Source organism: Nuphar pumila, chromosome 12, assembly GCF_984573655.1.
Source record: "Nuphar pumila chromosome 12, dmNupPumi1.hap1.1, whole genome shotgun sequence".
NCBI classification, from domain to species: domain Eukaryota; kingdom Viridiplantae; phylum Streptophyta; class Magnoliopsida; order Nymphaeales; family Nymphaeaceae; genus Nuphar; species Nuphar pumila.
The window spans coordinates 57,513,934-57,528,460 of NC_143260.1; the positions used below are offsets into that span (position 1 = coordinate 57,513,934).

Below are 14,527 nucleotides of genomic sequence, written 5' to 3' on the forward strand. Positions count from 1 at the left end.
GAAGCTTGAATATCATCAAAAGATCGCTGAAAGGATTGGGGACCACTTGTTGGAGACCAAAAAACCCTAGGGTTGCAAAAATAGGGCATCCAGATGCAAATAAAGGGTTGAGAAAATAAAGCGTTATTTGTATAGAATAAAATTTTGCAAGAAAAACGAGTTTCGCAATACTTCGATGATACTTTTTTGGAATTTCACAAGGTACAAGACAACACTTAAAAAGGATTTTTGCAACATGTCTTGCGATACTCATCACAATTTTCGCAAGTGTTTTGAAATTTCACAATTTTTTTTGGAATATCGTAACCTTAAATGTGATTTTATTGACAAGTTTCATGAGTCCATCCACTTTTAGCATCGCGACAAGCGAAAATAAGAAATTCACAGTTGTGAGGGGTAAAAGAATCCAAAAAAAGTAAGAACATATGGAATTGTCCATTTGGTGGATTTGATCAATTGTGGGTTACTTTTAAAAATGCATCATTTTTGTCATACAGTACATTTATTTTTCGTTTTGTAAAACACCAACTTTTTTTAACGAAGAAAAAACAGAAAAAGATGCATACAAGTATCTTGGTTCATTCAAGTCTTCAATAAAATTAAGCTCTTAAAGAGTGGTTTCTTACCAATTAGAAATTGCATACTTCATGTGATGGTCTCCCTAGTCATTAAGAAGCCATGTTGGAAAAACTTACCTAGTGAAATAAACATGAATGACTTGAGTTGACAATGTTTCGTGAGTTGGAGGTTTTGCCGAAACACAAACGGACTACATAGTTGATGTTGGTATTCAAGATGAAACAAGTGCTCATTTGATGCAAGATTGCAATGTGTTATGGGTGTCTTGATTCTTGGCCCACTCCAATACATGTCTCCACCTAGCAATTTGTTTTAGGATCATACAATGAGATTTTTTAATAAAGTTTTTAGTGATAACGAGGGGCTTGGGCTGATACGCCGAACCTGCCTACTTTTGTAATTTACTCATTCTTTTAATTGTGTTTCTTCCTTTACTATGGATAATCATCGCTCATAGAGAGATAAGAGCTTTGGGTGTATTAGGTGTTTTGGGGCTTTTCATGTTCTTGTGTCGCAATTGTATTCTTTACTTTGTTAGTAGATCTTCTACTCTTTCACCCATGAACGTATCCATGAGGCTGAATCACATAAATATGGTCTATGCTTCTTCTCTTTCATTCTCTCATTCAATCCATCTTGCTTTATTTTGTTCATAGTTTGCATAACATAATAAGTTTAATTAAGGGTGTCTAGATGGGTGAGAGCTCAGCAGAGAAGCCATGTACTGGCGATCGCTCAAGCTTTGTTTGAGTGAGTTCTTCTCTAGCAAGAAGGATTAGAGAAGGTTGTTGTCCTATATATATTCTTTACTTTGTTAGTAGATCTTCTACTCTTTCACCCATGGACCTATGCATGAGACTGAATCACATACATCTGGTGTTTGCTTCTCCTTTTCTTTTATTCTCTCATTCAATCTTTTTTGTTTTATTTTGTTCATAGTTTGCATAACATAATAAGTTTAAGGGTGTCGAGGTTAGATGGGAAACAACTCAAGAGAGAGGCCAGGGTGTCTGCAACCTTTGATTGAGCCGGTTCTTTTCCAACAAGATGGATTAGAGAAGGTTGTTGTTCTATCTATTGAACATGGTTGTCGAAAAGGTGATCTTGAGGTTGATCCTAAGGATAGCTGCAAAAAACTCAGTTAATTGATCATGGGCGCAGGTGGTAAGGTGTTCCCCAGTTCCTAATTCTGATTCGCTACCACCTAAGTTAGGGTCGCATGATCATTAATATACCACCATGTTTTTATGAGTCCAAGAAAATTAAGTTGAAGTATTCACTTAATTGTAAGTGGGACAAAAAAGATATGGAGCATAGGTTCTTTGTGCAAAAACTGATTAAGAGGTAGAATCTTAAGAACCAACATGTTTTTTTCATTATTGCCGAGAAGTGAGTTTGTTACTACTTTTGCTAATGATAAATACTTACAATATGTTTTAACAAAGGGTTCTTGGATGTTGGCCGCCACTACAAGAAAACAAGGAAATAGTGACAGGCTATAGTTCATCACTATTAAGCTTTTAATTCTAGTGACGGTCAAGACCATCACTAAAACCTGACCTACTATATGAGAGAAGAGACAAGACAGGAGAAAAGAAAATGAGCATGGAGCAATATCAAGAACATTTGAGAATAGATTTGAAAACACTTAGAGAACATTAACTCTATGTAAAATTTTTAAAGTGTGAATTTTGGCACACAAAAGTCATGTTCCTAAGCCACGTGATCTCGAAAGATGAAGTGTCTGTGAACCTTGCCAAAATAGAAGCCGTGTTAAACTGGAAGCAATTAATGAATATTAATGATATTAAGAGTTTTCTTGGATTAACAGATTATTATTGGCGATTCATCCAAGTTTTTTTTAGGATTGCCTTACCAATGACCAAACTCCTAAGAAAGAGAGTTAAGTTTGAGTGAAACAAAAAATGTGAAAAAAGTTTTTAGATTCTAAAAGAAAAGCTCACAACCGTACCTGTTTTGACCTTACCATCTGATCATGGAGGTTTCATAGCATATAGTGATGCCTCGAGAACATGTTTGAGTTGTGTGTTGATGTAAAATGAAAGAGTCATCGCTTACACATCAAGGCACCTAAAGATTCATGAAAGAAATTATCCTACACATGATCTGAAACTTGCAACAATGATGTTCACATTAAAGATTTGGTGGCACTACTTGTACGAAAAATAGTTTGAGGTAATGACAGATCATAAGAATCTTAAGTACTTGTTCTCTCAGAAGTAATTGAATACGAGGCAGCAATGCTAATTGAAATTATCAAGGATTATGAATTTAATATTTCTTACCTTTTGAAAAAGGCAAATGTCATAGCGGACGCCCTCAGTCGTAAGTCAAATGACATTTTGGCCAGTCGCGTGGAAAAGAGTTGGAGACTTGTTAATGATTTCGTCAACTGCAAACCCTTCATGGGGGACCATGATATAATTCAGCTATCCAGTTTGACTGTTCAACCTGAGGTCCTCACAATGATTATTGCAAGACAAAAAAAGATCCTCAATGCGAAGAGTTAAAAGCACGAGCCCAACTTGTAGGTATCTCTTTTTATCTTCAGGAGGATGAAAGAATTTTAATGAAAGAAAAACTTTGGGTACCAAATGACCCGAAATTAAAGAAAGAAATACTGAATGAAGCTCATAAGACCAAGTACACCATTCATCCGGGGAGCACAAAGTTATTCAAAGATCTACAATGGAAGTATTGGTGGAATGACAAAAAAAAGAAAATTACAAAGTATGTCTCAAAATTCTTAACCTGTTAGCAAATCAAAATCAAGCATCAGAGACCTGTCAGAGTGATGCAAATGATATAAATTCCGTAATATAAATGAGAAGACATCATCATAGACTTTGTTGTTGGATTACCGAATACTCATAGGCAATACTATGCAATTTGGGTTATAGTTCACAGACTTACAAAGTCTGCCTACTTTCTACCTATTTAGTTTAGTTAATCACTTGAGAAACTGGTCGACTTGTATGTCAAGGAGATCGTATGTCAACATAAAGTACCAGTCTCAACCATATCTTATTGTGATCCATGTTTCAGATCATGATTTTAGGGGCAATTGCAACAAGCCTTGAAAACTAAGTTAAAATTTAATATTGCTTTTCATCCCTAGGCCAATTGCCAATAAAAAAAGACCATACAAACAATAGAGGACATATTGCGAGCATGTATGCTGGACTGGAAGGGTGACTGAGATACACACGTTATACTTGTTGAATTTGCATATAACAACAACTATCATGTCAATATGAAGATGGACCCATATGAAGCTCTATATGAAAGGCCCTGTCGATCCCTAGTATATTGGGATAAAGCTAGTGAGTGAGCAGTTGAGTCACCAATGGTTTTACTGACAACACTCAGAAAGTACAAATAATTCAAGAAAAACTATGAGTGAGATGACTTAAATTTCTCACACTTCTTTTCTCTGTCTACTTACCAAATAAAAAATAAAAAATGTCAAATGAAACCCTAACCCCCACACACTCTCTTTTTCTCTCTCTCAATGAGTTTCTAGTGGGGTGTGGTGGTTTAGGCAGAACCTTGCGAGAGTTTGGCGGACAATGTAAAGTACATGGGAGTGGTACCCTACTGTGTACCTGGGTTTGTTGAAGTCCCAACTTGGGGAGGTTGGGGTCGAAGCCCGAGCTGCAGCTGAGAAACACCTTGAGGATGTCATTTTGAAGGTAAAAAATGCTCATAAAGTTTGAATTACTTTAAAGTGAGTTGGGAACACTGAGATCTGGCATATAATTTTGGCATAAAAATGACTTGGTCAAAATTGGGGTGTCTACTATAACACAATTGTGGTAAAATGCATATCTGACCCAAATTTGACATAGATATCCCAAACACAATATTCATATTTAAAATGACCCAAATATAACATTGATGGATTTAACCAAAATAGTTCATAGTAGGATCTAACCATAAATATGCCTTGACAAAACATTAATATAACACTTTAGATAGTCCAAATACAATGAGATATGATAGATAATGACATCGGATAAGGTCGAGATCTTATCACATCAAAATCAGGTCAAAAGAAATTAAACCACATGCAAGATCTAGTAATAGCAACAAGAGACTAAAACACTTAAAAGTTGGTCCACATGCCCATTAACAACGGAAGAATATGGATGAACTTCAATCCAAAATATTCTCATTTAATAAAAGTAAAACACATCCATGATTCGTCCATATAAGATCAGCTTAAAAATTTGTAGTATATCTTGACAGAATCCCAGAGGTTTTCCATGCTTAAGCAAATGAGTGCATTGGCACTCTGTCACTAAATCTACAAATCAAAGATTTGAGTTTCTAGCCAAGCTTATGAAAGTTAAGATATGGGATTAAGAGCATACCTCGTACCATTACCTTTTCCACGATTTAAATAATTTACCTTACACTCTCAATTAATTCTCCTACTTGCCAACCTTTAGTGCAGTCACCAAGTTACATAACTCTCACTTTAAAGTTGTTGGAAAAATATGTATAGTGTGTCACACATTATGACAATTATGCTTAAACTAGTTGGCTCGGAGGCATGCATTGGATGTGTTATCTTTAAAACAAAAGTTGCCCCACTAGGATCATTTTTTTCGGTACAATGAGCTTCAACGCAACTTCTCTCCTAGGATATAATCTAACTTCGCCTTCGTGCAAAATCAGTCTATGTCCTGCACTAAGTGAGACTGATAACCTCGGGAAGATCATCTTGAATAGCCTCTTGATACCAATACTTTTGACTAAAAAATATAACTTGTCCCTACACTAATGAGAAATACAAAAGAAAAAGATAGACTTTACATACACAAGACCTTTTATAGTAATAATGAAATGACAGTCTTCTTTATTGCTTCAAAAGAAAAGACAAACACAAGGAAAGGGGCGTAAAGTAAGAGAAGAGAAAATTGTAGCTCAGGAGAGACTTTTAAAGAACTCTAGCTAAGAGTGGAAAAAGGAGATGGTGTTTGCCATTGATAAATATAGGCTCAAGATAAAGCCAATTAGTGCATAGCTGGTGGTGGGCACCCAAAAAGACCAATTGAAAGGAGAGGTGGTCTCCCAACAAAACCAATAGGAAATGCCCATCCAAGAAGGCCAATAGAAATGAGAGGTATCCACTTAACAAAGCCAATAGAAAGGGAAATAGCTAGCCAACAAGGCCAATAGAAATGGCCACCAAATAATACCAATAAAAAAAATGGCCATCCAACAAGGCCAATGGAATGAGGACAAATCACTTAGTCATATTTACCTCCAGAACTTGACTTAGGATGAAGGAATGAGGAGCTAAAAAGCTTGGTATAACCGCATAATTTTGAGCCAAAAAAGCAACATGTTCTTGTTTTCATATTATTTGAGTGCACTCAGTATGAACAAGAACTATAATTCATTCAATAAATTAGGATTAGAAATGATTCTGACTCAGAACACCCAATTGTGCATTTAGTCTTGCATCATACAAGTTTTTAGACTCAAGAAAGGCACATGCAACATGTTTGTTAAATGACTTTGCTTCATCCTAAATTCACCTGATAAGAACTGAACCTAGTCAGTCATTTCACACAACCAAATTCAGGACTTGCAAATTTAGGCCAGAACTGACTCATGGCTATTAGAAACTTGATTATGCTAGGAACCCCTTAAGATCTGAGCTGAGTCCCATTCGCTGGTATTATATATTGGCTATTAGAATTATGTTTTTGAAGAAATGAGAATAGATGTATATACTAAATATGTGGGAACGAGGCACAAATGAAGAGCAAAAACTAGAGGTGACAAGTTTCATTGCAACAGCTACACAAGGCAAAACTGGCTTAATGATGCTAAGACAACTGATAACAAAAGAGAACCTTCTAGCTAGTGTACTAACTCTCACAATATGCATAAGTACTCAATGATCTTCCATTTTACTGTCCATATTGTATTCCATTCTTACTTTCCTATCCTATAAGAGATCTTGTCCTAGTATATCTAATCTGATATCAAATCTTGTCCTAGTATATCTAATCTGATATCAATTCAAGCATAAAACACATCTATATGGTCAAATTTAAGAAAAATATGAAAAACTTCTTCAAAAGCCCGATAGGCTGGTAGTAGAACAGAAAAGTGGTAGGCAGCTCCACCTACTTACTCTCTCTCTCTCTCTCTATATATATATATATATATATATATATATATATATATATATATATATATATATATATATATATAAGGAAAAACCCCCATCATCAACCGCCCATTGGCTGGGCCCCCAGTTGGTAAAACCCTTAAGTTCAAACTCATGATGTCTTCATCAATTTTATGTTCACAAGTCGACCGTACCAGACGAGCGGAGCCCTTGAGGGCAATTGTTAATATATTTTAGTAAGTGTCAGCTTAGGGTGTTATGTAGTATTTGTTTATAACTAGTAAATCATTCTCCAACTTTGTAAAACACAAATCTTTGGAATTTACAAAGGTTTGATGTAGAGATGTACTTGGATATGGCATACTTTTTGGTTTTCATTATTACAAAAAACCATACTGCCTAGCGGCTTAGGCCTCATCCCACTGCACCAAACCCCATGTAAAAACTAAGAACTTTTTTTAAAAAAATGACTGTACTATACGACAAAAACTGATGTGGTTTTCGAAAACAATTTTTGAAAATTTGCCTGATGTTCAAAACTGCAAATGTCCAACATTAAAATAACTATTTTAACCTTCACATGAGTGAATTTTCTCTCAAATGTGCCCAAGTATTGCATTCAAGATCTATGATAGACTTTGCCATTGATTTTTGACCTAGAAAATGAAGCATTCCAAAAAAACATAGAAAAAAAATACAGAAACTAGAGGGAAATATCTTTCTAACGACAGCTGATCAGCTGAAAAATGATGAACGAGTGCTAGGATACAACCTCGACAACATTCCTAAAATGAGAGATGAACATACGAGGTTGCGCCTATTCTGATTATTCTATGCTATTTTTTGGCTACTTATACCAAAAATCTAGAAAAACAATAAAAATGATAGAGGATCTTAACTTTTCAATGCCACTAAAATCACCTAGATCTGATGAGCAGTTGGAAAGAAAAGTCCTTCGAAAGATAGATTATTTGGTTGTTTCAATATGCAAAGCATATTTTATTGTAGTTTTAGAACTCTGAAATGGAAAACCTAGATGGGTTTTCGATTTAGATTCAAACTTTTTTTTATAGGCATGTGACTCAGCTTTCCAACGACTATAAAAACATAGTTTTTTGACATTGAATCAAAGAGATACATATATAAGAACAAAGAATGTTTTGGATCCAAATGAGGTATCAAATAACCTATGTCACTCAAATAAGGCAGACTGATAGGGGTCTGGTTTTAGATTCAAATGAGGTATCAAATGACCATATAAATCGCTGAAAATTTACAGGAATAAACTAAACTTCATAACGAAGACACCACTTTTTACGGATTTGAAATCCGATCTCTGGTTAGGGAGATATGACCCTGATAAGTTGGTCCTGATTCAGATAACGATTTGTATTACAAATCGCTATAGTGTTTAGCGATTTGTAGTGTTTCTCACTAAACACTACAGCGATTTGTGATACAAATCGCTATCCAAATCAGGACCAACTTGTCAGGGTCATATCTCCCTAACCAGAGATCGGATTTCAAATCCGTAAAAAGTAGTGTCTTCGTTACAAAGTCTAGTTTATTCCTGTAAATTTTCAGTGATTTCTATGGTCATTTGATACCCCATTTGGATCTAAAACCAGACCCCTATCAGTCTGCCTTATTTGAGTGACATAGGTTTTTATTTCATTTTGTAAGAGTCATATCTCCCCAACAGAAGATCATTTTTCAAATCCGTAAAAAGGGTTTTCTTTCTCTATGTGTCTAGTTTATATCTGCAAAAGTTTTATAACTTTTTATGCTCATTTGATATTTCAAACCTGTTAAAAATCGAGACACATAGAGGAAGTTTCAAACTTTTTAAGTTTTATAACATTTTATAACATGTCTCGGTTTTTAACAGGTTCGAAATATCAAATGAGTATAAAAAGTTTCAAAACTTTCCAGATATAAACTAGACACATAGAGGAAGAAAACCCTTTTTACGGATTTGAAAAATGATCTTCCGTTGGGGAGATATGACTCTTACAAAATGAAATAAAAACCTATGTCACTCAAATAAGGCAGACTAATAGGGGTCTGGTTTTAGATTCAAATGAGGTATCAAATGACCATATAAATTGCTAAAAATTTATAATAATAAACTAGACTTCATAACGAAGACACCACTTTTTACGGATTTGAAATCCGATCTCTGGTTAGGGAGATATGACCCTGACAAGTTGGTCCTGATTCGGATAGCGATTTGTATCACAAATCGCTGTAGTATTTAGCGATAAACACTACAAATCGCTATAGCGAGGTCCAACAACACTATAAATCGCTGTGGGTCTCGTTAGAGACCCGAAAACACTATAAATTATAGTTAAAAGACCGAAAAACACTACAAATCGTTGTGGGGCTCGTTGGAGACCCCAAAGCACTATAAATCATAGTTAAAAGATCGAACAACACTATAAATCATTGTGAGGCTTGTTGGAGACCCAAAAATACTACAAATCATAGTAGAGACTCATTAGAGACTCAAAAAAATCATAACAATAATTTGCTGAAGAATATTGCCAATAAAATAACGATTTGTTGAAGAAGTGCTACAACAGTCATGATATGGGGGCCAAAATCAGAACATTTATAAAATCTGGATACAAGGTTATGGTATTTAATCAAAATAAAATAGTAATTGACCATGAAAAACTCTGAAAATTTACAGGGATGAACTAGACACATAAAAGAAGAGAACCCGTTTTACAGAATTGAAAAATGATCTTCCATTAGGAAAATAAAATTCAAACAAAATGGATCAAAATCTGAGTCGTTAAAATGACACAGGGTGACAGGGTTATGGTTTTTGACCCGAAACTGGTACAAAAACACCATAGAAATCGCTGAAATTTGGTATGAACAAACTAGATTCAATTTAAAAAACAACCCTTTTTACGGATCAGAAAAATCATCTCTGGTTAGGGAGAAATCACTTCCGCAAGTTGGTCTTGATTCTGCTAAAATCCTGACGGTACAAAATAACAGATTTTGAATCTCGATTTTTAAAGTGAGTCAAACAAACTCAGAATGATCTGATTTTTGGTGGAGAGCATGAAGACATATGCATGAAGTTTCAGTAAAAAATTCAAGTTAAAATGAGCTCTGGTTACATACAAATCGATAGATCTAAAATGCACAAGAATTCAAAGTATAATCTAGAAAGCAACTGAATATGATGAAAGCAAACTGCACATGCGTGGATGTTCAAAAATGAGATCTAATGCCTTAAAATATGAATGGATAAAAACTTTGAATCAGACTCCACAACTCTTCAAGTTGAATGATGCTACCCACGCTGGGAGGAGCCCCCAAACCCCCCTCCTGTAAGGGCAAAAACTCTAAATTAGGTTTCACAACTCATCAAGTTGAACAATGCTACAGTTAGTGTGCAGGTCAGTCGGTGTTTGATGGAGAAATGTTGGATCGTTTGTTGGATGTGCACAGAAGTAGAGAGAGAAGGGAAAGAGAGTGAGATGAGGTTTTACTCCTCTCTTGTAAGGGTAAAAACTCTGAATCAGGATCTACAACTCATTTAGTTGAATGATGATACCTACGCTGGGAGGAGCCCCCAAACCCTCCTCCTGTAAGGGTAAAAACTCTGAATCAGGCTTCACAAGAGTCAATGTATAGGTCAGTCGGTGCTTGATGGAGCAATGTATGATCTTCTAATGGATGTGCACAGAAGCAGAAATAGAAGGGAGAGAGAGAGTGAGAGAGTTGATGTTCATGGCCTCCTCCAGGGGAGATTTCTTTCTCGGATAATCCTGCAGTGCAGAGACTGAGTCTTAAATAATCATCTTCGGGGCACTTAAGTCTTTACAACCACTCCTTTTCAAGAACCGTCATTTTTTTTTGCACCAATGGAGGAGAGGGTACTTAAGTCTTTGCAATCGCATCAAACTCCAACGCTAATTAATGCTGACAAACATGGGGATACGAGACGCACATGCTTACATACGTGGTGCTCTTTGGGACCCCCGATCATGAGATGCCCTGTTCGGGGGGGGGGAACATATAACCTGCTTTGGTAGATGCTTGTTTCAATCCGAGTAATGATCTCTCGATTCAGTTTTTAGGTTTGAATAGGGATACAAGTGTTGAAAGCTGAATGCCGCGAAGTGAAACAGTGCAGTAAATTAAAGTTTTGAGGAAAGTATAACCTCCATTTAAACCCGGTTTTGGATCAATAGAGAATCACCATTGATGGCTATTTGCAATTGTTTGCACTGGATGCCAAATCCCCCGCATTTCTTTTGAATGGGAAATTTGGCATCCGGCCCTTGATCCAGCAGAATGGTCCGTGGAGATTGATATCACTTGATCCCTTCTTTTTGATAACCGGGAACTCTCTCTCTCTCTCTCTCTCTCATTTCATATGGACATGTGGTGAACAGGCGACTTCACTCCAGTGTGCACGACGGAGCTGGGGAGGATGGCTGCTTATCAAGAGAAGTTTGACAAACGTGGGGTCAAGCTGCTGGGTATCTCTTGTGAGGACGTCCCCTCCCACAACGAGTGGATCAAGGACATAGAAGCCCACACAGTTCTCTCTCTCTCTCTCTCTCTCTCTCGCTATATATATATATATATATATATATATATATATATATATATATATATATATATAACTCGGTGCTAAATCCATTTGGTGCTAAACCGCATTGTAAATAGGTTTTTTGGGATTTTTTCATTTTATTTTTAAATTCTGACTATGTACTGGGGATCAACTCTTGAAGCGTTTGATTCCAACACATGCCTGGGTTTTTTATAAAGTTCAAAAAATCAACGCTCCAAAATCTTTGTAAAATTTTTAGGCTCCAAACATCATTTTTTCCATCGAAAACACATGATCCAGGTGTGGATTCTTAATAAATCGACCATGCCTAACACATTTATGGAGCTGGAACAGCATAAAAAGCACCGGAGAAGCCCCAAAAACCCATTTAGCACATAGTTTAGCACCAAATGGGTTTAGCGCAGACCCATTTTCCTCTCTCTCTCTCTCTCTCTCTCTCTCTCTCTCTCTCTCTCTCTATATATATATATATATATATATATATATATATATATATATATATATATATATATATATATATATATATATATATATAGGAAAACACACAGTTAGCATGGGAATGATACTTGCTAGTCCTATTGATTTTTCACATGTTTTGTAGATTTGAGTATAGTGGTGTGATCTCAAAAGCAGAGTGCACGCTAAATTAAGAGAAGTTGATGTTTAATTAGTTTGCTAAGAAATCTAAAATCTACAGTAGACAGGGCATCAAAACAACTTTTTAAATCACAAGTTTAGAACTATTAAAATCAAATTATGTTATTAAACAAATCCTAACAAATATATCTACGAGGACTGGATTTACCAAAATAATACCTTCAACAGTAATATCTTCAAGGATACAAATTTATGCTAATACTTAAAGCATTCACTGGTTGAAATGACTGTTCTAAAATTAAGCAGTAGTCTTTTTTTTTTCTGAAAATATGAAGTTTTTAAATGTCAAAAGGTAGCTTTTGCTTTTTAAACTAAAAGTGTAGAATACCACATTTTGAAATGTTTGTTAAGTTTTTTTCTCCCGGAAACAAAATACATGATCTTCAGCTAAAAGTAACTACATGTTAATTCCATGCTACCACTTTTAAGAGTGGTTAGGTCTCTTACATTTGTTGAACTCTACTGAAGTTTATATAAAAGGTTTAAAGCTAGTTTAACCCAATTCTGAGCTGACACTAAAATATTGAAACGCTAAGATAATATCCTCCAAGTCTCAGAACATCTTATCCCAACAATTCATAATGAGCTTCAACCAGTCCATATTCTACTCGCACACCTTCTCAGCAAGTTTTTTACAAAAAGTTAATATTTTGTTTTACTACTTTTGTGACAAATCAAGATAAGATATTTAACGGTGAAGAAATGGTAATTAAACATTATATTAGAAAGGAACAAGAAAGATCTTTTTTACATATTAATAGATAAGCTATTTATAAAACACTGTTTTTATATAATATTTATATGCCATTACTTGCATTAGAAACAGAACTTTTTTTTTTTTATAATGGAGGAGCTGGACATTTCATGCAATCTTAGCCAACCACGTAAGCCTCTAATTTTTATAATAATTACAGATAGTGTAAGCCATAGTGACAAATATCGCGAGATTTATGAAAATCTTGCTATAATATCCCAAGAAATTGCTTGAAAGTTTAAAATGGCAATTTCTCGTAGGATTTTCAAAATATCACAAGATTTATGAAAAAATATAAATACCCCGATTTAAACACGATATTTACGTTTTAAACATCCATTTATCATGAAAAACCATGTATTTTTATTTTTAAATAATTTTTATTAATATTTTCTTATAAAAAATAATTTTTATATTTTAATTAAATTTTTTATTGCTGAGATTTTGCCAAAAAAATGCGAGATTTATGAAAAATTTCAAATTCTTGCGAGTTTTTGAAAAACGAGATTTTGCCGTTTTTAACAGTTGTCACTATGGTGTAAGCATATATTTCAAAAATAAATATATAGTTGATGATGTCAAGCATCAAGCATGTTGAACAACAAAAGGAGGGCAATTTAACTGTAGAGAATAAATATTTAGCAGGAAACCGTTGTTTTTGAGGTTGGAGCAGGAAATCAACATACTTAATAACTACAATAGTTGAATACTTCAAGAAACAAAAGAAAGTGATTTAAAATGTTAGAATGTGGAATGGTTTCTTCGCAAAGATTTTAATATCTTTTAAATCAAAATTAAAAAAAAAATGAATTTTCGAAACAGAAACGTTTAGATTCAAAATGTTAATAAATTTTGAACAGGTAACGCTTGAATATTTGGCCACACTACGCACGTATAAAAATATTTTTCTTCCCAAACTGGTGAAACGGAAAAAAGTTCATATCTTTTTTTGGTTGAACAATGACCTGTCGGATAAGCTAAAAAAATTGCATCCTTATTAAGGTGAACCAAATGGGGTTTTGTCTTGCAACAATAATAACAATTTGAAGCCAACATGCAGCCTGGATGCAATGTGAAGTACCCTATACTAGCGGACCCTACCGGGGAAATCATCAAGCAGCTTAACATGGTGGACCCAAATCTGACAGACCAAGATGGGAACCACCTTCCTTCAAGGGCCTTGCATGTAGTGGGCCCGGACAAAAGGGTAAGTGTGAAAACAAATTCAAAAGGAAAAACCTTTCCTGGACATCTTAGTAGCTTGTCAATGAATGCATTGTCCATATCAAACACTGGTTTCTTGACTTTGTGTGTGATAGGTGAGGTTGAGCTTGCTGTACCCAGCAACAACGGGGAGGAACATGGATGAGGTGATGAGGGTGGTGGACTCCCTCCTCATTACTTACAAGCACAAGGTTGCCACTCCCGTGGATTGGAAGTCCGGTGAGAAGGTGGTCATCTCCCCATCTGTTTCCAACGAAGAAGCTGAGAAGCTGTTCCCTCAGGGCTACCAAACTGCACAACTGCCATCCGGGAAGGACTACCTCCGTTATACAAGTGTCTAATTAAGCCCAAGCCCGTCGTCTTTTGCGGGGATTTGCTGCTATTATTCGTGGTTGTGTGTATGTGTTGGAGCTGTTCGTGTGGTGCTGTGTTCTGTCCTTTGATTCTGGCTTGCTTTTCAAAGTGTGTCCCTTTTTATTTCATTTTGCAAGCAGTGATGCTTTCTTAATTATGTGAACTTTGTTTGTATACATGCGTGGAT

The 14,527-nt window shown here is 35.4% G+C and overlaps 1 protein-coding gene across 1 annotated transcript; it reads left to right on the forward strand.

The window, feature by feature from the left end:
* Positions 1–1,556: 1,556 nt before the first annotated feature.
* Positions 1,557–14,327, forward strand: LOC149820929 (putative 1-Cys peroxiredoxin). Its single transcript, XM_089981865.1, has 4 exons — positions 1,557–1,677; positions 11,170–11,318; positions 13,823–13,969; positions 14,082–14,327. Exons 1-4 carry the CDS (start codon positions 1,557–1,559, stop codon positions 14,325–14,327), a joined length of 663 nt encoding a protein of 220 aa, XP_089837991.1.
* Positions 14,328–14,527: the final 200 nt, after the last annotated feature.

Excerpts from the sequence above, each read along its gene's own strand:
- LOC149820929 (XM_089981865.1), top strand. The coding sequence starts at position 1,557 with ATGGGAAACAACTCAAGAGAGAGGCCAGGGTGTCTGCAACCTTTGATT. Across the intron at positions 1,678-11,169 it reads TGAACATGGTTGTCGAAAAG|GCGACTTCACTCCAGTGTGC; the intron begins GTGATCTTGAGG and ends TGTGGTGAACAG. Across the intron at positions 11,319-13,822 it reads AGGACATAGAAGCCCACACA|CCTGGATGCAATGTGAAGTA; the intron begins GTTCTCTCTCTC and ends GCCAACATGCAG.